Here is a 25060-nt window from a genome sequence, read left to right on the forward strand (position 1 = left end):
TGTTGAGATACCAAAAGCTCCGCCGATAAGGGTGGCATCTGAATCGGCATCGGGAGTTCGCATGAATCGGGGATGAATTGGTCATCGGCATCACCTGGCCTGCCCGGAAAAGTAGGCAACAAATCGCGCCAGGGCGCAAGCGTATCTGCGTATCTGCAGCAGCAGCTTTCATGCTCCGCAACATCCGCTAAAAACAACTGTTGCGTGTGGCACACTGCCACTGCCACTGCCACTGGTACTGGTACTAAAAAGCCACACAATTGTTGTATTAAACACATTATACACATGTTTGTCTGGAGCCAAGGAACCCCCTCTGGGAGGACCACCCACCCATCGACCAGCTGGCGCTTCGGGTGATTTTACATTTATTTTTAAAGCTTAGTTTGTATTGGTAAATAATAGAGGTTACTTCCCGCCCGACACCAAAAAGGGCAAGCCGTCGTACTTTATGTATAGTACATGCCCCATGCGCACAGTGGCGGGCAGCGAAATAGCAGTCTTCAGTATCTGCTGATACTAATCCCTGCTCAGTAGCCGAATACTATGAGGTTTGGGTACCTCTATACTTATTCATACTGAATACATACATATATAACATCTTCAGTAGAGATTATTGGTATTTTAGTAATGAGATCTTTTAGCCTCAGCACTATTGTCTCAACCGCATCTGTAGCTCGCTCGGGGGATGCGATGTATCTCGCTCGCTGGAAGCACATTATATAAAATTTATAAATACTTTTAAGCGCGGCCTGTCAAGGTGCGTTGGTGCCTGTGTCTGGGTGATTCGATTTGGCCTGGCTTAGGGGCCATAGGTCGATTGGCTGCCGACTTTATTACTGTATTATTGGCCTTTAATTTGAGCCTGAACGGCAGAACGGCGAGTTCTCGTGCGCACACAGAAATGAATTTCCCTGGCGTCGGCGATGACTTCCTTCCTTCCATTCTAGTCGGCTAATTTCTGTAATGTTTTCCATTCTTTCCTTTGTGAGGCAGCAAATAAAAAATGCCCGGGGCCGGAATACAAACGATTTATGAGCGGCAGGACGAACCCTGGACCTTGGTCCTGATTAGTTGGGCAATTTGAGAACATTCAACACGTGACCCGCTCCTTTGAATAATTTATTTTTGATTTTTTCGCAATTTACTGTGCTTGCCGAACCAGGGGTTAAAAGCATGCCTTATTATCGGCATTTATTTTAATTAATGTGCAACTGGAAAACCAATTATGAGAAGCTGCTTCCTGGGCATGGTCACTGCATACCACAAATATGTGCTGCGTAATTGGAAACCCGATGCCGAGTGCAACGCAAATGCAGCCCGAGTGCAGGCCCTATCGAAATTATTGAAATTAATGAAATTCCACACCAAATCGAGTCACCACTACCAAGAAATTGAAGCCAGCACTTTAGTTGGGGCTTTAGCCCTCAAAGATATTTAATTCAATCTGCCCAGATGAAGTCCTTGGGGCAAATACTCATTTACTTAGCAATCTCTGCCAGAGCGGAAGTCCAAACAGGGCCAATATGCTCAGTCTTAATCTGGGACAATAGTACTGCAAGGACAATGAGTTTGGGACTTGCAACTCATGTGAATTTGCCATATTTGCAGTAGTACAATCTGAGCTGATGAAAAAGTGTCAGAAAATACAGAAACGCTGGTGCTATTATTGTCACCGCAACTGTTTGCATATTCGTACTTTTAATGGGAGGCACAAGTTTTTAGTTTTAAAGCCCAGGAAATTTTAAAATTTTCCAGCTTTGCCGGTTTACGGCCAAGGTCCTAACGCACTTGCCACTCATCAAGGTCCCTTTGGCCACGCTGCGTCCGCCGTACGCAAGTCATTAGGCTGATGGGTCTGGAGCCCATGGACTGCCACTGGAAGCCGGCCACCACATTATGCATTAATGTAGTTAGCACTCGAGCTCACCTGGGCAGGAGTACGGGCGAGGAAAGGTGGCCAGGTGCCCAGGTGGCCAGGAGGCAAGGACAAGGTGGTCTAAGCGGACTAAGCGCAGCGTTTGGCCCGCGGGGTGCGAACAATTTCACGCATCCATTGTTTCCAACAACATTTGCTTTTCATCACTTTGTTTGGTGTGCATTTGGCGGGCCGCCGCCTGCCATCAATGATGATAATGATAATCTACGGCCCCTTCTGTGTGTTTATGACTTTTTCGCCATGTCAAAACTGGCGGGGCTCGGGCTGAAAGCAAAACAAAAACAAAGGGAATATGTTTTCCTTTTATAACGCGAAGAAAGCCAAATATTAGGTCTTTGGGCTCGAGTGCCTCTCGGCTTTTGGCCCGGGCACTTATCCCGGGTCCAGGGAAATGGTGCCCCCAACCAAGTGCGTTAATTAGCCAGGGGCCAGTGTTTTATGGCCGTGATAGATTCGAATGCGCATTGAACTAAAATTAAATAGATTTATTATTCAATAAATTGAACGCTTATGCTTAGAATATGCTCATCAATTTGCTGTGGCTTGCCACCTTCCGCTTGGCTTTTGGGCATTGGAGCAGTAGAAACTGTGGGGCAATCGAAGTGGTGTGTGGGTGCCAAAAGCGCTATTTAATTTTACGACAGATACATTTATGCTTATTACTTGTGTTGCTTTTACGTCTAAAATATGTCTACGATGCGGTCATAATGGATATGCATGTGTGTTACTGCGGTGTGATGCGTGATTGTGTGCTTACAACTAGTTTCCGATACAGTATATAGTATGTATATAGTATAGCATATGGCCTAAGAGCTAGGTATTGATTGATATGTACAGAAGCCTTGCAGCCTAACACAAAAAAGGGAAGTTCGTTAGAGGATACAACAGATTTCACGCTAAAAACAAATTGGTGACCTATTCATATATCATATATATACGGGTATTGTGGGTTTATGTATCCGAAGTGATGCACTCGCTTATGTAAGTAATGGCTATCGATAACTACACGCTCGCTGGCTTGTCTTTTATGCAAATGTGGAAATAGAGCACACACGCAACCTATATACTTTCGATAATGTATATGTTCCATGATCTTCTACTGGCGGCATGTCGCACTTGAGTTTCGGGCGGTTGGGCACGATGGCGCTGGTGGCGATGGTGGGGATGGTGGGGATGGTGCTGCATGCATGAACATCGAATGCTGGGATGCGCCTAATGCGCTTTTCATGTCCTGTCCACATCCTTAATGCTCCTGTGCTCCTGCCGCACGCGTGTGTATGTACATTTAGGTTCGGCATCTGTGTGCTTGTGTGAGTTGAACTGCTTTTGTATTTTTCTGAAAAATATGACTTTGGTATTCCATTCCTTTCCTTTCTTTTCCATGCCGGTTCTCGTTATCCCTCTAGCTCTCTAGCTGACCACGGCATCCTTGAGCAGGGGCATACCCACACCAGCAACAGCAACAGCAACAGCACCAGCACCACCCACCGCCGAAGCAGCTCCGTTGAGGAGGATTTCATTGCCCTCCATGTCCTGGTCGGCCTCCTCGCTCTCCTGCTTAACTGGCGATCGATGCGATTCCTCTTCAGCGGCTTTTGGCTCCTCCTCCTCATCCTTCTCCTCCTCGGCGCTGGGTGCTTCAGCGTGGCAGGGTGAGCTCGTCCTTGTCTCGCTTTGGGACAGCGGCACATTGGCCACCAGTACGCCCGAGTACTTGACGCCATTAAGCTCCAGATTGACAATCAGCTGCGGTTCGCCGTTATCGCCAGTTCCTGGAAGGGATTAGGGTTGTATTAGTTCAAGGGTGAATGGGTGCTGTGGGTCAGAGCAGTTGCATTCAGAGCGATGCATTGCATTCCAGCTTAAAGGTATCCAACTGAATTAAATTTAGCCCTGTCATTGCTCAGTCCTGCGAACTTACCATTCCTTGCCACTTGAAACTGCATTCCGGACAGCAGGCTCAGCGTCTCCAGGGGATTGAGCTTGCCACTGGACGACGCATCCTTGTCCTCGGCCGGCAGATCCTTCCCGCCACTCTGGGGTTTAGCGCCGCCCTTCTTCTTGGTGGAAACGGGCGAGCTGTGGCGATGACCCACCGACCCACCGGTGGTGGTCGACGTGGTGGGCGAGTTCTCAATGGCCGAGTCGTCGGACTTGTCCAGATGGTGGGTCTGTTGGTGGTGGTGTCCGTTCATCTGCTGCGGCTCGCTGTCGTCGTGCATCGAGGATGAGTTGCCCGTGGTATTGTGCTCGGCGTGGGCGTAGTCGTCCTCCGGTTCGCCCTCGGATGCGGCATCCTGCTGGTGGCCCATGGATGGGTGATGGAATCCCGCGGCTGCTGCCACAGCGGCCATGTTGTGTGGATTCAGATAGAAGTTGGCGGGAAAGCCGGGCGGAAGGAGGCCGCTGCCCACGCGCTTCGCTGGAGGCGGCTGGTCCACAAACCTGGTTGAGTAAGCCAATTTGGTTAGTAAGAGAAATGCACCAATGTCTCCTCACGCAGTAGTACAAATGTCTGGATAAATCAAGTGTTGTATCTCTTTACAGGTCTTAGCTGCAGATGCCGTATAAATAGGTTGCATTTGCAGCTTCACAACGGTACACAACGGTTGCATATGGAGTGCCTCGCCTTCCTGACACCTTATTACTCGGGTATGGACCAACTTACTTGTCATCCTGGTCCACGGGCTCCGGAGTGGGCTCCCGTTCGCGTTCCCGCTTGATGTTTGTGAGATTTGGGGGCGAGTCGGACAGGTTCAGGGCTTCGCTGCAGTGGAGAATGGAGAGAACGTGGTTAGAGTCTTGGCTGTACATCTATGCATCGCGTGCAGGGGGCGCTATTGCTATTGCCTCAGAAGCTTGTCGGCTAGATGGCGCCAGCTGTCTGTTCTAAGTCAATCTTACATAAAAATTCATTTTAATATTTCGTGCGTTCAATCAACTGGTTGCCAATGAAAACATTTGGCAATTGCCATTTGGTAATCGCGCAAGGACTGAATTAGTGGAAAGTCGCTTACCGTTGCTGCGGCGAGGTGTGTGCCGATCCCGGTGGGCTGTTGTTGTTGTGGTACATGTGCCACAGGGCCACCTGGGCACTGAGCGCCTCGTGCTTGCTGAGATCCGGACTCTGGGAGCGCTGGCGCTGCTGCTGCAGGTGGTGCTGCTGCTGCGACTGCTGCTGCTGCTGCTGGTGGAGGTGCTGCTGCTGGTGCTGCGAGTGCTGCTGCTGGTGGGGATGATTGGTGCCCAGAACTGGCGGCATGCCCTGCTCCTTCTTGGCCTGGATCAGCTGCAGATACTCCATCATCCGGCTCTCGATCTCCTGCTTGACCAGATTGGGCATCTGGCCAAAGGCGGGAGCGCCCATCAGGCGATGATGAGCTGCTGCGGCGGCCGCGGCGGCCTGAGCCTGCTGATTGTTGGCCACCGCGGCATGGGTGACCAGCGCCAGCGGCGACATTTGCTGCATGCCACCGGGTAGGGAGGGTCGCGAAATGGGCGTCTATGGGGTATAGGGCATTAGTACCAGTAGTTCGTGGCTGATCCCAGCCTTGTGTACTCACCATCGGCATCTGGTTGTGCATGGCCTCGTACTGGCCGTAGCTGGAGCGACGTCCTTCCCGGCGATTCCCATCGATGGCCGCCTGCAGCTCCGCCGGCGTGCTCAGGTTCTTCTTCTCGCACTCGTACGGGTACAGATACTTCATGTATCTGCAAGATGCATAAAATTATTAATAAGCGCGGCAAACAGACGCGCTAAGCGGCAGGGGGACGCGCAGGGACGCGGAGGGGCAGACTTCACGTTGATGTCCTGTTTAAGTTGAATTATCGTGTAAATACGAAAGCGACAGGCAAACAAATCACGATCCCACAGAGAGCTCCACGATTGCAGATCGATTGTTGCTTGATCGCTGCAATGTTTGATTGTCCGTTTCTGTTTGTCCCGCATCTTGGGTTGCCGATGCTATTTGTGTTTGCCTTGGACATAGCTCAACGTGGCAGGTACCAGCGATGGGATTGATGGCATTCAAGGGAGGAGGGATGGGATATCCACTTACTGGGTGCGCAGGGTGAAGGCGGCACTGGTGATGCTGGAGGGCAGGTGCAGCCCCTTGATGATCTCCTGCCACAGCTTCTTGTTGATAACATCCACCAAGCCGCCGCGGGTTATCACCAGATTGTACAGCTCGTAGAGATCCAGCACCGATTTGGCCATAATCGGCAGCCGATTGATCGGAGTTCCTGAAATGGGAATGGAGGGCGGCGGTGGGGGTTTACTAAACATTCGAATACCAATTCAGCTGTTTGCGCAATGAAACTCGTTCTTGCACTTGGCGATGTTTTCCATCCAGCTCGTTAAATGCACCAACGAGCAAAACACGATTTAAAGATCCATAAAACAGATTTATCTCCCCAAAGAGTGCAGCGATTCCCCCGTTCCCGAGCCCGATCCCGATCCCGATCCCACTCCCATTCCTACTCCCACTCGTCGATCACGGAGCAATTAACACTTGTAGCCCCTGTAGCAGCTGAGAAGTGCAGGCCGGGGCCGATAAAAACTGAAATAAATCCTAATTGTTGCTCGATTTGAAACACACACACAATGCCGGCCATATATGCACATGTTTGTACATATGTCGGTCTGTTTATGGCGGCTAATCATCATCATACACATTGGCATTCTATTGGCCTCTATTTGCTATTGATTTGTGCTGCTCAAATTTCTTTTCTACTTCCTTTTTATTGCACACCGAGAGAAATTCACGTGTTTGAAGTCAAATCCTCAGATTGCTAATAGTTCTGACTAACTAAGTATGGACTAAACTACACATATTTGTGTATTATTTTCCTTAATCATTTAGCATCCTCGGCATCTTTAGCACTTGAGATCCCTAAACTCTTTTTTCGTGCAGGGCACATGAAAACGAATAAAAAACATATCAGCCTGCATAATTGCTGGGTATGTACGTGTGTAGGTCGATTTGTATAATGCTGGGCGGACTCCTTTTCTTTTTACGATCCAAATACCAAACACCATACCAAATATCATCGAATGCCGCCTGTTGCTGCCCCATGAATCCAACGATCCAACGATCCAACGATCGAACGATCGACTTTCGGTTTCGTTTTCGTTGTGTTTTATGAGCCCAGGGGAATCAATCAAACTCTTTGATGGACGTGTTGATTGAATGAAAATACGTTTGTTTTTTATGCATATAAACAAATTGAGTGGCGAGCTGATGCTCGTATCAAAAAGGAATAACACGAAACGAGCGATCTGGGATATGCACATGTGCCAGGGCAAAAAGATTGGATCACCATCGAGCGCTGCACGAGCCACAAACAAAAAATCTGGCCAAGACGCACATAATCAAAGGCAATTTAATGATCAGCTCCGGCCGCCCGTCACTCGAATCGATCATTAAGCGCTCCGTCTCATAGGATCCAATCTCCTGCCCAGGGGTATCGATCCAATCCGATCCAATCCAATCGCATCCCAAGCGATCCGATTCGATCCTATGCCGAGTATCTGAACAAATCGCTGCTCCTGACACGCACATGCCGACTGCTGACTTATTATTATTGTTTTTCCTGGCAGCTTTTACATTTTTTCCAATGCGGTTTTTTTTTTTGTGGCTTTCAGACTGAACTCTTTCGGGGCACATCTATTTATTTATTCGGCTGCGTTTGTTTTCCTAGATGTCAGGCGTTTTTAATGGAAATTAAAGGAAACTTGATCGAGTCTGAAATCATAACGCCACCAGCGCCGGAGGGAGTGCTATCGCTCCCAACCCGACATGGTGGCTCTCCCAGTTCCCAGTTCCCAGTTTCCAGATCCCAAATCTCAGATGGTGGAGGTGCCTGGTGCTGGGCGTGGAGCACTGGGAAATAGCTACGAAAATAGCGCGCGCGTTGATAAGTGATTGACGTCTTTTAATTAAGAATTGCGCCGCTCTTCGCTGCACAAACAACTCACGGCAAGCGATCCACATTTATTTCAAATACATTTATTTATACACATGCCTATTTGGCATAATTTCCGTTAGTTAGTTGTACAATTGTACAATATCATTCGGTTATAGACACATGGACACGGAATACTTTTGCCCCGAGTCGCATTTTTCGGAGCTTCCTTCTCATGGCGGACGACAACTTTAGACAGCCTCATTCCACCCAGTAGGCGACCCCCCTTTTCCCATTCCCCATCCTGCCCCTCCGCACCCGAAAACCCCCTTTGCAGTGACCGCGACGGGTGAGCGTGCATATGTCAAAACTTGAACGCATGTGACAGATTAAAATCCATTAAGTTGTCAGGGATGTTCCACGCATATAGGGATGTGTGAGTGTGTTTGCTCAGAGCATAGATTTAATATACTTTGTATGAAACGCGTACGAAATTACATAGAATAAACAAATATTGCTGTCTTCGGCATGGAATGCGACTTGCATTCCCATCAAAGCTAGGAATACAGGGTGCAAATTTAAAAACTTAATTATAGTTGGACACGAAATAGATTACTTTTCTAAGTACAGTGCTGCCGTCAAGTTTATTTAAATTTCTTGCATATTTCCCCTTTGAGAGTTTGCCGTGGGTCAACATCACTGTACCCTTTCTATTTCCCTGGAACACGACTTGTGCAAACACAAACACATTTAATGCCCTCTCAGGTTGCGAGTCAGGCAATTGAGGCAAACACACTCGGCGAGAATGGCAGGATTGCTCAAGGATTGCACTGGGATCGGCAACCGGAAGTTAATTTATTGGAAAAGTACAGTCACGCCAGGCATTAGTAGTGGGTGCATGCCACCGATTTCCCTCGCATTCGGTAATGCCCATAATTAATGACAAAAGTGCAGGAAAGCATACTCGCATGTATGTATAAATAGGCATTTGCTCCGATTGCCGCTGCAAGTCGCCTTTAAAATTTAAGTACCAATATGCATATGGTACCCCCTTTTTCCCCAGTGCACGTGTGTGTGTGTATGTGACAGTAATTTGAAGTGACAAAATGACAAAAAGTCAGCCACCAAAATGATTTCTCTACTTCTCTCGGTTTCTCGGTTTCCTCTTCACCAGAATTTCTGCATATTTTAATGGCCCCCCTTTGGCCCCTCGCGCTGCTCAAAATCAAACGTCAAAGTGCCGAGAAATTTATTCAATTAACATAATTTGAGTGAGCCCCAAAAACACTTGGCTGGCTGAGTCAGCAATCCGTCATCTGGGCCAGGGATATGCAAATTCGAGAATCCAGATTCGAGATACGGCCCCCAATAGTCCCACCTTCCCACCTTCCCACCTCTATGTGCCCCTTGAGAAACTTCAATGCAATGTGCAACTTACCGCGCTTCTGCATAAACGAGAACAAGTCGTCCAGGAACTCTTTGCGCTTGGGGTCATCATTGATTTCATAGAGCTGTAATTGGAAGCGGAAATATAGATTCATTAGGCTTAGCTAGTACGTTCATTAACAGCTAGTACATTCCCAATAACAGGTACCCAAATGCCCAACCGTGGGCGCCAAAAACATTAATCGGTCTTTGTAGGCATCGAACAGATTCAAGAGTACTGCTATATTATTATATAAAACTGCTATATTATAATTTGAAAAATAAAAATGTTATAATATAATTTGTACATTTGCTTTTACGGGGATAAACAAACAAAACGAGCCATTATAAGCGCATTTGGGCGTTTTTACAGCAAAACAATCTAACAAAAGGTCCAACAACTTGACTCTTTAGGCCAATGGATTGGCACAAAATGGAGTTTTGGCTCACTTCTGGCCTTTTGTTGGGCCAACAATAGACACGGATGATGACAGGGGCGCGTGTTGGGTGTTTCCATCTCTGTCGCTCCTGCAATGTCGAGCATTGTTTGCTGGGGGTTGATAGAGAAACATTCCCCTAACCTCCAACCCTGCCACATTGGGCTTTTGTTCGAGTGTGAAGAGCTCAACGAGCGTGAGTGGCACAACGGATAATTAGGTGATGAAGATAGAGCCGCGGATACAAACGAGGGAAGTACATGAATGTATATATCTGCCATTTATACATTATTATTTATCGTCGCTATGTGCTGCGGTTTTCCTGCGGCTCATGCTTTGACCTTTGCCACCAGGAACCAAGTCTGTGGAGGGAAAACCCTAGTCACAACTTGGTACGAGTATGTTCAGAATTAATGACAACATCGGAGTGAACTCATCAAATTCGGAATTCATCATACTTTCCGCCTACTGCAAAAAGAAAGAAACGAAGCCGAGCTGGAGTTGGAGATGGAGTTGGAGTTGGTGATGGGGAGCTGGAGCTGGAGACCCAGCTCGAGCCCTGCACCATCCGTGGTGCACATTCTAAGTCAATGCGAATGATGAACTGCCTCCTTCTCCATCTCCAACTCCATCTCCTTTCGCCTCCCCACCTCCTCGCATAAATGATTTAAAACCAAGTCAGACTTGGAGCCCCGACTTTGGCCGGGCACTTTGGACTCCAATCCTCCTGCCAACTTCTTTCCAAACTGGCTGTGCTGGGGATATTTTTTATGATTCTCGACGCCCACAAGAGCTATAGGAGCAGTGCCAGCGCAAAACCTCCGTCCGTATATATGTGGCTTTATACCGCTCGGGGTTGAGCCAAACACAAAATAAATTAATTGAAATTCAACTGGATTGGTTCCTCGAAGGATGCGTTGCTTTTCACTGATTACACTTTATACATGTGGATGTACCTCCTGAATTTGATCTTCGGAGATGAGCATTGTGCTGCGGTTTCACACTTGTTGAGCTGCTTTCCCGATTTCAGAACTATATTTCACTTGTTTTGGTGCACAAAGGGAAATGCGGTCTTCGATTTATTTCATTGATCAACGCGACGATGCAACGCCATCAAAGGTCGTTTATCAACTAAATTTGTGGCAGGAGTCTGGATCGAAATGCTGCCTGCGTCGCTGCCGCCGCACACACACACACACGTACACGCACGCACCCATACCAACACAGGCGCACATGTGTTGTATCTGTGTACCTATATTATTGCCTGCCTGTCTGGGGTACTCGTATTAATAATCATAAAATGAAGTCCCGCTTTCACGCACAAGGGTTGCAAACCTGCCTGTGCCTCATTTTCCAATATCTTTCCCGAATTTCGATCCCTAACTTGCATCACAGCAGCCGCAAACCGTTAAGCGCTACCAATATCTCTCCCAAATCCGTGGCAATAAAGTTATAAAACCGGGAACGAGAATTCTATCCCCCGGCACGGTGTCCGTGGACCAATCATAATCGTTTTTATAACTATCCAAGATGCCGCTGCTGCTGCCGCTGCCTGGGCACACACATGTTTTTCGGGATCTGGAGTTGGGAATCGAGAATCGGGATTCGGGGTTCGGAGTTCGGGTTATAAAAATAATCTCACTTATTTGTCGCCTAGACTTAGTGCCCGACAAATCCGCTGCCTGGGTGCTTGAAATTTGAATCCTTGATTCTGGGAATTCTATATTTCGGCTGCATTTTCGCCAGATCAATTTCCTCTGCCTGCCCCTGTGTGTGGGTGTAATTTATAACTATCAGATACAGATACATTTACAGATGCCCTAGCATATGGATGCAAAAAGGTTCCAGTGGACATTAAAATTTATATGGACAGGATCCCGTTGCACGGCCTTTGGTCCCTAAGTGTTGTCCTGCCGCATCGAGTGCATAATTCGACGGCCAGCCACAGATACAGATACCGCCGCTGCAGATGCAGATACATCTGCAGGTTGCCGGCATATTTATTTAAGAATTTCACACTCATTACTCGAAATGTGTTCAACAGACTTTCCGTTTTGTCGTGTTTTATGTTTTATTTCATCTCTTGGCTCTTTTAATTTTCTTGAGAATGCTACACTGCACTGAATAAATACCAATTAATGTAAATTAATGCTTTGTAACGACTTGTCAAGCCGAAAGCCATTTAAATTATTAAGTAGCTTGCTTAGGGAATTGCAAGATTCAGTAATCGTTTCAGTTTAAGTTAAATAAGTAAACCCCACACTCGATTTTAGAACGCAAGTGAATTCTCGATTAACTAATTACAAATGGCACAACACGCGCCAAAAACGAGTCGGATTGAAAGGAAATGGCACAATCTCCACGATTGAATTCTTCAACAAGAGCACATAGATATATTTATATAGAATATTATTGGAAAATGCTTCGGTCTATAATTAAACATAATTATTCAGTACGTACAGATAATTGACATTGATTAATGAGAGCAGGGCAGAAAGAAACTATATAATACAAGAAATGAGCAGCGAAATGTACCAAAAATAATATTTTTGTTTTACTTGTTGTCTTCGTCTGCGGATGGATGGATGGCAAGATAGATAGATATATAGATAGATGGATGACTGACTGGCTGACTGGCTGACTATCTGACTGATGGCCAAGACTGAGAACTAAAATCAGAGCAGAGCGCACTGTGAATTTTACTTAAAGTTGGGGAAAGGCGAATGGCTGAGAAGCCAGCGAATGAATGAGCGTATCTGTAGCTGTAAGCGTATTTGTAAGTGTATCTGTGCGGTACTCTTTCAAAATGGCTTTTCTCGCAGTCGCCGCTATCGCTTCAATTAACATAATTAACGTTTCGTCTCGTTTCCACAATTAATGAAAGAGCGAAACAGCCATTTTGAATGTGCTGCGAGGGATTTATCCGACACCTACAGAAAGCCAAAGTTGGAGGAGGCCAAAGGGAGTTGTGAGATATATGTATATCTGGTCAGCCGGTTTCTGCAAGCACATCATCATCATTCAAGAGCCGCACACGGTGTAAGCGAAGGTGTTAAGCGTGAAGTTACAGATACATTTGCGGCCAGAGCTGTAGCAAAAGCCCCATCCACGAGATACATAAGTATCTTTTGCATTGCATTGCGAGGGTCAAAGTTTTTATAGTGCATAGAGAATGCGGGCTCCGTTTGATGGATAGCTATGGCCACAGCTACAGCTACATGGCTACATGGCTATTTGGCCGAAAGGGAGCAACGGCGAGAGTGTGTGTGCATTTAAAGTTAATCGAAATTCGGTTTTTATGACCCAAGCGAGGCGAGACGACTCAGGCCCAACCAAAACGAACCAAAAGCTGTCGAGGTTCACACACTGTATCTGTATCTGTAGCTGTAGCTGTAGCTGTATCTGTATCGGTATATGTACATGTATCTGTGCCTCGATTTTGGCAACCACATTTAATGACCACACCAAAAATTGTGAGGATTCGAGGGGATTTCGGGCCTAATTGCTCGGATACTCGGTCAGCATCTGGACCTCACATGCCGGGGGATGCTGGCCAGCTATTTTCTCACCAAATTAACGCCCTGAAAAGGGCTACATTAATTGCTCAATTGCAAACCGGAACTATCGAATCGCCTGGAACGCCTCAAGGCGGCACTAGCATTAGCTCTGCCACGACGAGATCCGAAACGAGATCACAAACTGGACTGATGGACTGACGGACTGCTGGACGGCTTGACTGGTGGACTGCTCGACTGCTCGACTGCAGCTTCTTCCAACTGGTTTCGATCCCCTTCGGCCAGGTGGGACGAGGATGAGATACTTTCCCGCTGTACTGCGACTGGCTATTAGTAGTTAATTGATAGCTTGCCTGCATCTTGTTTACACACAGTTTTGTCGATTTCAATTGACTGGACCTCGGGTCCCTTCCCCTTCCCCCTTTGGCTTCCCCTGCCTGCCCTTCCCATCCCCCAACAATCCACTAACCTGTCTGACTTGTTTGAACTGCTCTTCAAAGCTCCATCCATTATTCTGCTGCGATGAATTGGAAGCCTCGCTGGACGTCGACGAGTTCGATGCGGAATTGGCTGCAAAGTGGCGGGCTGAGTGCAACAGTTAAACACAAATGGATCGCCGCCTGCCACGCGATAGATAGATACCAACCTTCTTTGCCGCTCGGCGCTGCTGTGGGGGATGCGAACGAGAACTGGTGGCCACCCACTCCTCCGCCTCCTCCTCCGCCTCCGCCCCCTCCTCCGCCGCCTCCTCCTGCTCCTCCGCCGCCCGATCCTCCTGTTCCTCCAGGTCCGGCGGTGCCGCCTCCATTGGTGGCCGCATTGCTATTGGAGCTTTGCGTGGGGGTGGTGCCTCCGTTGTAGCTGCTTCCATTCCCACCGCTGGGCGCCGAAGTCACATGGCCAAAGGCCACCGAGTTGTGGGGCAGTGGGAAGCCCGAGCTGATCGTCGTGGGCAGCATGTTGGCCCCGAAAGCAGCGGCATGTGCTGCGGCAGCGTAGTCCTGTTCCTGCGGTTAACACAAGGTGTTTCAAATGTTAGTATCCGATGCCCTCCACTGAAGTTCCTCTGAAATCGCTGGCACCACCTTGACACTCACCATCAGGCCCACCTTCATGTCGCGCACCTGCATCTTGAGCTTCTCGAGCACGTCGCTGTGCTGGAGATTTGGAATGCTGTGTAGACCGCCGATGCCCATGAAGCTGCCCAGAGCGTTGAGCGGATGATTCGGCGGCAGTTGATGGTGATGGCTGTGGGCAGAGGATTGTTGCAGGGATTACCAAGATTACCGAGATCATCCAGGACATTAATCAGCTGCAGTCACTCACCTCAGGGGCAGCTCGGTCTGCGGTTCGGGGCTGGCGAAGCTCCCTCCGCCGCCGGAAACTGTGTGACTCAGGCGGGCTGCAATCGCCGCCTTGGCGCTCAGCTGATGATGCTCCCCATCCACGGAGTCGCAGTCGCGCATCTCGTCGTCCGTTCGATCACCATGTGACTGCACAGGAAGAAAAGTAGATCAATTTGCAAATGAGTTTGGGTAGGTGTCTTAATAGAACTGCTTTTAAATGCACTGCTACAGCTATCGACGTTTCTCTCAGTGCAGCTAGAACCAAACCAAAGCGACCCCTTTGGAGGTGATGGACAATTAATGGCGGCGCTTATGTCAACAAGTGGCCCGCTGGGCAAGCTTAATACGGACACTTTGTCAGGCGGCAAATGGGAATCAGATTCGATATCGACTCCGATCTGGTCGGGGATCACTGGGCGTGGGCGTGGGCAGTGGTCATTGATCCAGCTGAAGCACCTCGATGCTGGTTTATGGCATGTGCCCAGAGCCACATTAACCAAGGCACGCCGCGCAATTTCAATTGAAGGCGGCTGAAGGCAACCATCGATTGCGAGTGCTGAAAACAGAAAGCCACTTCCTCCGGCGGGGTGACAACAAAGGTAACCACTTAATAAATTAACAATGGCAGACTCAGACCCACAAAACGGCAATCAGCCCCGCTCCAGGGCCGGCTGGAGGGTTCGCGGGGTGCTACTGGAGCTCCGCTCCTGGCCAGCATGACATGGCAGCCGTGACTCTTTGCCAAGAAGTCCGCCACGCATGGCCGGGAGTGTTGAAGTCACCAACTGCGACTGCGCCTTCAGGCAGAGCAGTCTTCCAGCGAGCTCCAAGTCCGATGCAACTCCATCACGGCTTCTTGGTTTTTATGCATTTGGAGAGGTGCAAATTAAGCGCATCTGTGACTGTGTGCAAATCGGGAATTTTCAATTTAAACACAGCCATCGGGTGAGCTGGAGGAGCAGGAGGAGCCGGAGGAGCCGGAGCAGCCAGAGGAGCAGGGGCCAAACAAAGTAAGCCAGGCCAACCCAAGTCGGTCTCATATGTGGCTGTTTGTGGATACCCAGTGTGCTCAACATTTATCGCCTGACTCTTTGGTGGTGCAGCACTGGTGTGGAGCACTGGCACTTGAAGTGCTGGTGTCGCTGTGGCATAATCATAAGTGCAACCAAAACCAAGGCATAGACAATGGCTCGACCATAGAGAAACGGAGTTGCTGGAATTCTTTGAAGTCGGCGCGAATGCAAAGCGCTTCTATGGCGAAAATGTTGCACATGCATTTCCACACGCAGTTGCGGTCAAAATGATTATGCGGCTGTTGTCAAGTCTTTCAAACGCTTTTCAATTGCCCAATGCTGTTTTGAGCTATACCATATTACGATTTAATTGAAATTCTTTTAAGTCCTACGGTATATATAACCATTGCTAGCCCAACTGGTCGGTTACTCGGTTCCATTTGTTAGTGTGTGTATATCAAATGAATGTAACTTATCGAAGGCATGCGAAATACATGCAGATGCAGTCACTATGTGCATGTATGCGACTTAGTTGCGGTCTGCTGTTGACCAGGTCCAAACAGAACTGTGGTCTGGGCTCCGCCAATGGCCAACATCCAAGATCCACCAACCAACGACCAACTGGCAACTGGCAACCGAAAGCGGCATACAGGCCATGCCAACTTGCACCTATAAAATGTCTAATTAATGCACAACGAATTTGTGCCGCTTTAATGTGGCTGGTGCAAGTGGATCGCATGGGGCATGGACGTGGATACGGATCGGCAGATGGAAATGCTAAAAGAGCGCGCATGCAATTTATTTAAGATATTCATTAAAAAGCTAACAAAGTAACCAAAGAAACCATTAGTATCTCAACTAGTAAACTTCCTATGAGTTTGTTATTAACATTTCGAGCTACTCTAACCAATGGAACCAAGCGCTCGCAGTAAATTCAGTGAGAAAAGGAGCAAAGGTTCCGCCATTGAGGAAGAAATCCATCAAAATCACCGCAACAATGCCCATTCTAGATATGGAATTTCGTAGGAAAATCGACAGAGCTTCCGTGGAATATATAGTCGCAGTAGGCGACGCATAAATCACCGTGAAGCGATAAGGTGTTCCACTTGGAGGGCATTAGGTGCCCATCCAATGGGAGGCGGGAAAACACCCGCACAGAAACCCGCAGGAAAGTCAACTAATGGCGGTGTACTATCCGCCATATACTCGTATGCCTTCGGATGACTATGGCGAACCCACCTGGTCGGGGGACACGGCAGTTCCATTAATTTCTGCGTTGATAAAACGCTACTGTTATCGCCGGCTAAACACGAAGTTTCCAACTGCTAAGGCAAGACATTAAATCGCAATTAGACCCACAGACAATGAGGAAAACTCGGCCGTACACATGTAAGATAGAGATACTACTCCAAAACTCAAACAAATGGATGTGGGCATGGGTATTTTTGGAGAGGGGTACGGGGGGGCGGCACCTGTGCAATTTACTTTAATAGCTTTCGATGCACCGCAGACGGAGCCAACTATCTGAGTGGCCTGTATAGGAAAACTATTTAATTTTTTTGCCACAGACCGTACTTAGCCCTCACACCTCTTCCTCTGCTTTTTATCGCTAATTAGTGTTGACATTACATTTCGATAGAAGTGGCTGGAAATAATGTATCTTAATTTATTATCACTGCATTCAGAGCTGCAAACTACAAATGCAATTTGCCTAATTTCCATTCGTTGTTCGACAATCGAATACGACAAATTTGTAGGAAATTGCTTGCAGTTTCCGGAGGCTTCAAATGTGGACAACCAGACAGCCAGACAACCGGACAACTGGACGAACGGACGAACGGACAAACGGACAAACGGACAAACGGACAAACGGACAAACGGACAAACGGACAAACGGACGAACGGACGGACAGATGCCGCATGTGCAACATGCCGTGCTAATTTAAAACAAAAGGACGAACCGCTGCGACCGCTCGAAAACCCATAATGCGACAATCCTGAAGCGAAGCTGTGAAGGGCGCTGCCGGCAAACAGGATCAGGATATTGCTACCAGGAGAGAGTCCTACATAGCACATATACAGCAGCTCATTCCAGGGGCGTTTATTGTGTGAAGGATTAAGATTACGAGCCGACGAGCATGTGTATCCGCATTTGTTTCTATTTTTCTGTGGCTCGAGTCGCCGGTTTTACAACTGAATTTCCTTGTTTTTTCGTTGTCCTTCTTCTTCTTCTTCTTGTTTTTTTTTAGCCCGAACTCTCTTGACAAACTAATGCCTAATGTCCTTATGACTCAAGTGGGTTCGCCGGAGTCTCATTTGAGGATCAGACCGGGGCGTACTGGCGTCTTAAGTTTATTGCGTTCGTCTTATTCAAATCGTAGGTCTGGGTAATTAGGCACATTGTTTAAACTTCATGCAGCATATAGAAAAAAATGGAAGGAGACAGGAGAAATTCGGAGTCCTAAACCAATAAAGCTGTAGGGATTCAGGGCTAGTGAAGGTATTTATTTTTTTAAGATAAATTAATCAATTTATTATATAGAAGATCTTTTCGAAATTAAATTTTTGTACAGGCAGGACAAGAGTGTAAGGTTACAAACATGTGCTGACAGATATCTCTGCTATAAAAATAGATCGGTAGACATTCGTTATGACAGGCGTGATGCCTGTCAAAAACATAATCTTGGATGACAATATGGCCTCTGGAGATGAATTCTTCGCTGCCCCCGGGGCTTTTAATCTGCGGGAGATTTTATGGATTTCATAGATCTCGGCAACCGGCGTATGTGGAATTAATCCATAGACAAATCAGCTAATTGCAACACAGCCAAGACTGGAGATTGTAAGCCATTGTTAGCTTAAGCCAAACCGTTAACAGGCCATCAAAGAATCCGTTTTTATATGCCAATCAACCCCTTGAGCTGGCTGCTTCAGTTCTTTCCGTTTCGCTGGCACATGTGTGCTCGGATCTTATAACTGAATAAATATATAAATAAAATTACCCATTTACGCATCCACCCCGTGGCGAATTATGTATTTCAACGCGATGCAACTGCTGCAGAATATTCGAAAGCGAAAAGAACGGCAAGCCAGCGGCTAAAAACTAAGGAGATGGAAAAAAGCGAAAAATAAATGTGTAAAAAGGGACAAAACATGTGCAACGTGGTCTTCGGGCAACGAGAGCATGGAAATAAAATTAAAATGCAAAACGTATCTGAGAGATACGGATACACGTACTGTATGCCGGCGCACTCACACAGCTACGCGCTCTTAATGGTCGGGTGTGTGTATGTGTGCGTGTGTGTGTGTGTGCGTACAAACGCGATTTCATTCGCTCGCCAAGCGTCGAAGCGGAAAAAATAAGGCGAATAAAATATAAAAATGGAAACAACAAAAGCGGGCCAACAAACACACACACGCACACACACGCACACACAATGGCAAAGCATAATGGCGCTGGCTGTACAGAGTGCAGGCCCCCCGCCTCCCCAGCCCCCTGCCACACCCCCTTAACCCTTTTGGCACGCACGCCCATGTAAAACGAGCGCGGCGGGCAGACGCAAAGTTTCGCGTAAACAATAAAAGATACAAATACAAAAAACGAAACCGGTTAAAAACAAAAATACAACAAATGCAAAAAATACAACAAATACAAAAAACACAAAAAAAGGGAGCGAGAGGCCAAACGCAACGGTTAAACGGCAATAGTTGGGCTGGGTTCTACGTCCGCCAGAGGCGTAGTCCGGATTTGAATCAGGAGGGCGTCAGGAGCATACAAAGAAACTGAAACGGTATCTACATGTGTACATATACATATGTATCTTCTTTTGGTTGGCTTAGAAGGACTGAAGTAATTGCCAGGATCGGCGGAAACATAACATAAAAACAATGCATAAGTTGAAAACGTATTAGCTAATTTAAATTACACTCTTTGGGAAAACCAATAAACGAATCATAATGGATCCAAACATGGCTCAAACTACGCCCCTGCTGTCTGGCCAACTCTTGCCAACTCCGAGTCGCACTTCCCGAAGCTCCAGCGCCTGCGACTCCTTGTGCCCTGTGCCTCTCCGGCTGCGGGGTGGATTCACTGCGTCTAGCTTCGATTGCAGGCGGCAATAATTAAAAACTGCATTATTTTATTGCCTTGGCCAGCCCGCAAGTCCGCCTGTCTTGGTCGCTTGGTCGCTTGGTCTCTTGGTATCTGGAGGTATTGGTGGCCGTCTGGACGGCAAAGAGCCCACTTTATTGGATGCGAGCGGCGCAGGGCTTGTTACAGTCGCCTGCCCGAAATATATCTGTGTTTTATGACTGGGTGTCGCCACATGAGGAAAGTTTCTAGGAGCGCACTTTCCACCATTGTTAATCAGGAAATGTTGCCGCGCACATTGGCTACACTTTTTGGTTAATACGGCAGAAAATCTTGCAGGACATTAACTGCACTTTCACTTCAAATGAATGCACACCTTTTAAGCTCAGCATTTCGTTAGGTAAAATACCCCCATAAAATTTCACCCAAAAAAAACACTGCGTTTAAGAATCGATAATAATTACGTATGGATTTCAGTTGCGATTGCTTGGCTTCTTTATACAGAAATTCAGGTGCGAAAAAGTGGGAAAAGAGGCCAAAATTTAACGAGGATGTTTTCAGTGCCAAATGCCAAACTAAAATTGCTGTTTGCCAGCTCGGTTATTCAATTTGTTGGGGCTCACGCGATTTTCTCGTTGGCCAATTGGCACGCCCATTGCTGTTGGCATTTGGGCGAGAGGGAGGGCGATATGTGCGGTGCAAGAGAGAGGGCAGAGTTTTATTAGCGCGATGATAAATACACTTTTTATCCAGGCCCCAAACACACACACACACAGAGAGAAAAGCACACAGATACACAGTTCGTGCCCTCGCAAATTCGCATTTTGTTTTGCGATTCGCGATCGTTTTTCGTGGCGCTTTTCGCAATCGGCAGCTGTACTGGAAAAATCCAATTAACAGTTTTATTAGCTATGGTTGGCAAAATAATTCATAAATTCATTAAAAACAATACGAAAAGCGCAAACTGTAATACAGCCAATAATAATCATATTTTTTACGAGCTCTTTCTGCTTTTACGGCCCTGTTTTCATTGGCTTTTTGTGCCGTTCTGACATTTGTCGCCATGCACTTTTGAGTGCCGCAAACTGCATTAGTAGTTAATTAAATTTTTCCCCCAATATATATCCGAATGACGTGACAAATCCCCTCCATTTGGGCAGTTTCAAGTTCGCGTCCCGTGAGGAAACTAAAAGCAAAGCGAATTTCGCTTGTCATTGCGGTTGAAAGCGCCACCAAAAACGAAAAAATCCAAATGGCTGGGCAGGGGAAAGAGTCAGGGACATGTCATCCCCCAAAGGCCCCACCAGATACTTAATCAAATATTTCCCCTGCCCGCTGGTTATGCAAGAAGAAGAGCCCCACTAAGAATTTAATAAAAATCGCTGCCTGTCAGCGTACAAGAAGCCAAACAAATTATAACAGGTGCCGCTGCCGTCCGACCCAAATGCTTTCCGCTTCCAGTGGCGGCGGGAAAAGGGGGTCTCTGGCCATTGTAAGCCATCCCCAGCAGGCAACTCGTTTGGGAATTAAATGTAATATTCACTACTGTATTTATTCATAAATGCCTGACCTTTGGGCTGAGTGCTTCCCATGAAACTAAGATTCCATGCAAGCCACTGCAATTAAGTTTACAGCTCCTCCAAAATTTCAGGCTGGCGCATTAAAGTGGTCATAAATAAATGTGAGCCAGAGTGTGAATCAGTGCAAACACCAGCAGCACCAGTTAGCCACCACCGAGATTTCGGGGGGTTCCCCAACCCAAGGCCAGTGTGATTTAATGTGGGAACTCCGCCTGGAGCACGTGCAGCGTTCGGAGCCGGCTCGAGGAATCGGCATCGGAGTCGGCATCGGAATCGGAATCGGAATCAGAAGCCAATTGTCTCAAATCATGTTCGCCGGCTTGATTTAATTTAAAAACGATTCAAAAATTACAGACAGCAATTCGGCGATAATTTTAAACTCTGCGTTTAACCCAAGTAATTAAAGTGGTGCTCGGATGACGAAGACGTTGGGCACTGGGCACTGGGCATTGGACCATACACCACGGACCATTGGGCACGACTTCTTCGCCCGGACTGGGTTACATTCGAGAATTTATGACTTTTTGACAGCCCACATTATTGTTTAATCGTGACTTTTGGGCTGAATTGAAAATGCGAGCGAGTGGCGGCCGCAGGATTTGATTTGAATGAATAGAAGAACTGCGGCTCGGATGATGTGCGAATGACACCAGCATGTCGGTCCGATCGCAGTGGGTTTAATTAGACAGCACCCACATGCGGACCGTCAATTGAGAGACCCCTCAATTAACACCAGTCCAGGCCCACAAGGAGCACATCGATCCGGGGGATGACGAACGGGCCTGGGCAGCCGAGATTCAGTCGCTGTTTGCACAGCCCATCGCCTCCGCTTCTTGGCCAAAAGCGAGGCTATTAAAATTTATGTAAATAGCCAGACGAGCGGAAGGCCGGCCGGCCGGCAGGTCGGCGGTGTGTAAGTGAGTGAGTGTATAAAGTCTGGCTCATTGTTGATCGAGCCGGCAATGTCTATTAACAATAATAAAAATGAAAGGAAAACAAAGGGGCAGGAAAAAACTAACAAGAGTTTTATTGAATTGAAGAAGTCGCGATGAGATGGAGATGGAGATGGAGATGGCGATGGAGATGGAGATGAGGCTGCTCAGGTAAGCGAATGGCCGAAAGGCCTGAAAGGCAATAAAACCCATTTAATATTCATTTAAGGTACTAACAAATAATGCAAATATTTGAACAATTTATTTACATATGAACGCCATCAAAGAGCTTGGATTGAAAGATCTCTTTCAATCGGTGGAAATTGTGAACGATCGCTGAAACTCGGTATCTCGGTATCTCGGTCCCCGAAACAGATGAATCTATTTGTATTTATGAGTGTGTTATGCACTTAGCTCGATCAGAGTGTGAGTGTATATTGCGCTGGACGTGAGTGTGGCGGTACAACAACCGTCTTGTATGCGACCATTTAGCATGTCACCTTTTAACGGCTCTCCGGCAAACTGAAACGCCAAAAAGTCAGCTCCCCCCGCTTCGAATTCCCTTTCTCCCAGTGCCGAGTGAATAAACATATTTTTTTAACATTATAATTACGCTTTGAATCATCTGCAAACAATGTGAGTCGGTTGCAGGAATTGCCTTTTTGCCTTTGCTTTCAAGCACGAAAGCTGAAAACAAAAATAAGAGATCATTAAGGCAGAAAAGCGATCGCTTTTGGCGGAGGTAAGGATTTCCTCTAAGTGCCGACGGCAAATCAGAATTATTTTTCGAATGAACAGATTCGACGCACCTGTTTGAGTATCTTTGCCCATCAGTGTCACTCTTTTCCTATTCACTCTCAAGATTCAATAATATTTTTCGCGTGGCAAATGGATATTGATGCATTAGTAACTCAAATTACCAGACTGTCGAGAGGAAAATAAATCAAATCTATATATGTTGGATAGATGAAAGGTTGTATATCTTATTAATTTTGGTGCTTGACAAATTTCATTTGGTAAAAATAATAGCTCAAAATGCTTCCAAGAGTAATTATATAATATAATATGATTTTCCATCAGTGGCTGATTGTAAGCAATAACCATGAATTCCGTACTTCTTCATTTGTATTTCAATGTTATATGTTTGTTTATTTTGTTAATTTGTATTTTTCATATCAGATTTTATGATGTGATAATAAAGAGGTAATTTAGCGGCACTTACTGACACACTTTTCTCTTGGAAACTTCAATTGAGTATGATTATGCCAATTAAGTTTATTGCTTGTATTTATGTTTCTATTTTAATGCCAACTAATCAGCTTGTCACATAAACTTTTAAAAGAAAAACCCAATATTTTATAAGCAAGACATGGTGAAATACACTCTGTTTATTCTTTGGAACCTAAGGTGCTTAACTAATGGAAATTCGATAATAATCCTTTCCACAACTCGAAACTCGTAGTTTCATTAGGGAGTTACTTTAAGTTACTTTTCTTACCAAATCGTCCCCCAGATCGGAATCGCGTTCAATATTGCTGGTTGAACGACCGCTACAGTCCATAGTAGGGTGCACTCGCAGTTGCATTGAGCCGAATTGGATCACCCTGCTCGAATGTCACGAATTTAACGAATATTACGAAATTGACGAATGTTACGGATGTTGCGGTTTATCAAAGACCTGCGCAGACCTTTGATATTTTGATGTTATTTCCTTAGCTGATGTTTAATTGGCACAGCACACTTTTGTTGTGTTGTTTTTAGCTTCTATATGGCATTACTTTGCGGCCAGCATTTGGTTTTTTTTTTCGTGAGCGCGAACCGTTATTTGTAATCTTCGATCCCCTTCACACTTTATTCTGGTGTGGAAGTGGGAGAGTGCGCTTAAGAACCGTTCACTTGGATTTTATGCCCTTCTGTTTGTTTGCAACTATAACTATTTGCGGTTGTTTAGTGCGATTTGGTTCCTAAAGGGTTTGGGTTTCTATCTCACTTTAATCATAGATCAAGAGTTTTACTGCTCACACGCTCACACACACAGAACACGATTGTTATTAATCCACATTGCGACGTTATCTAATTACAGAGATGTGTCCATTTCAAAAGCCGTTATCCGACCGCACGATCGACGCTCACGGAACTCAAATTGGCACGTCTCGTCCACTCGAAAGTTCAAATCGATCTGAGTGGCGAACAAGAAACTATATACAACACAAGTTCGAGGAACGAGAGGAAACGCGTCGGAACGGTAGTAAATGAGAATGCAGGGCGACGATTAAATGCCCTTACTTATTACTTTATACCAGTGTATGCAAGTGACTGCTTTGGACAATATGAGTTTGACCTTTGTATCTAAAGAGGGGCATAGTTTGTATAACTATAGGGGCCTGCTTTGAATTGTTGTACGGCATTCGACAAATTTGACAAGGCGAACCGAGAGACCGTTGAACTTAAACTGTGGGAAAGGGTAAGAGTACTCACTTGGAACGCTGAAACCGGAACTTCGGGGTGGCTTTGTAGCGTTGCACGTTCCATTTCCCACTCGTTCCCCGAACTCGTTCGCTCCGCTCTCAATTCAGCAGCAGCCAATCGGATGGCTGTTCGATGGCGGGAGGTGGTCAATTAAATTAAAATTGTAATCGCAATCTATGCAATGCCCGATTCGTCTGTGTGTGAGAGTGTCCGCAATACGCCGCCTTCTTATTCGCTCGTTCCGATACACTCACACAGAGGCAAACGCACACCTGAAACAGAGCCACTACACTATGGGAAATTCGACTACTTTTTCGGGCCAAAATTAATAACGCCACAACGGAGGGAGATATTTAGTTTGTGTTTTTTGTATTGAGTTACACTAGCCCATATCTTTTATGAGACCAAAAATT

General features: G+C 46.6%; 1 protein-coding gene across 3 annotated transcripts; it reads right to left on the minus strand.

Annotated features, from left to right (window-relative positions):
* Window positions 1–2541: 2541 nt before the first annotated feature.
* Window positions 2542–24393, minus strand: LOC6547922 (protein dead ringer). Of its 3 annotated transcripts, none has more exons than XM_001976405.3 (12): window positions 23677–24393; window positions 14544–14710; window positions 14315–14465; window positions 13864–14224; window positions 13687–13787; window positions 9279–9351; window positions 5995–6178; window positions 5500–5647; window positions 4954–5438; window positions 4605–4703; window positions 3858–4381; window positions 2542–3708 (listed from the first exon to the last, which is right to left on the minus strand). In XM_001976405.3, the coding sequence occupies exons 1-12, from the start codon at window positions 23761–23763 to the stop codon at window positions 3347–3349; spliced, it is 2742 nt and encodes a 913-aa protein (XP_001976441.2). In that variant the 5' UTR covers window positions 23764–24393; the 3' UTR covers window positions 2542–3346. The 3 variants fall into 3 exon arrangements, with proteins under 3 accessions (XP_001976441.2, XP_015012652.1, XP_015012653.1); XM_015157166.2 differs by having other exon boundaries at window positions 13687–13802; XM_015157167.2 differs by lacking the exons at window positions 13687–13787; window positions 13864–14224; window positions 14315–14465; window positions 14544–14710; window positions 23677–24393 and adding an exon at window positions 10659–10865.
* Window positions 24394–25060: the final 667 nt, after the last annotated feature.

This window comes from Drosophila erecta, unplaced genomic scaffold, assembly GCF_003286155.1.
Source record: "Drosophila erecta strain 14021-0224.00,06,07 unplaced genomic scaffold, DereRS2 tig00000092-arrow-pilon, whole genome shotgun sequence".
NCBI classification, from domain to species: domain Eukaryota; kingdom Metazoa; phylum Arthropoda; class Insecta; order Diptera; family Drosophilidae; genus Drosophila; species Drosophila erecta.

Excerpts from the sequence above, each read along its gene's own strand:
- LOC6547922 (XM_015157166.2), bottom strand. The coding sequence starts at position 23,763 with ATGCAACTGCGAGTGCACCCTACTATGGACTGTAGCGGTCGTTCAACC. Across the intron at positions 6,179-9,278 it reads CTCGTTTATGCAGAAGCGCG|GAACTCCGATCAATCGGCTG; the intron begins GTAAGTTGCACA and ends TTCCCATTTCAG. Across the intron at positions 5,439-5,499 it reads TGCACAACCAGATGCCGATG|ACGCCCATTTCGCGACCCTC; the intron begins GTGAGTACACAA and ends TATACCCCATAG.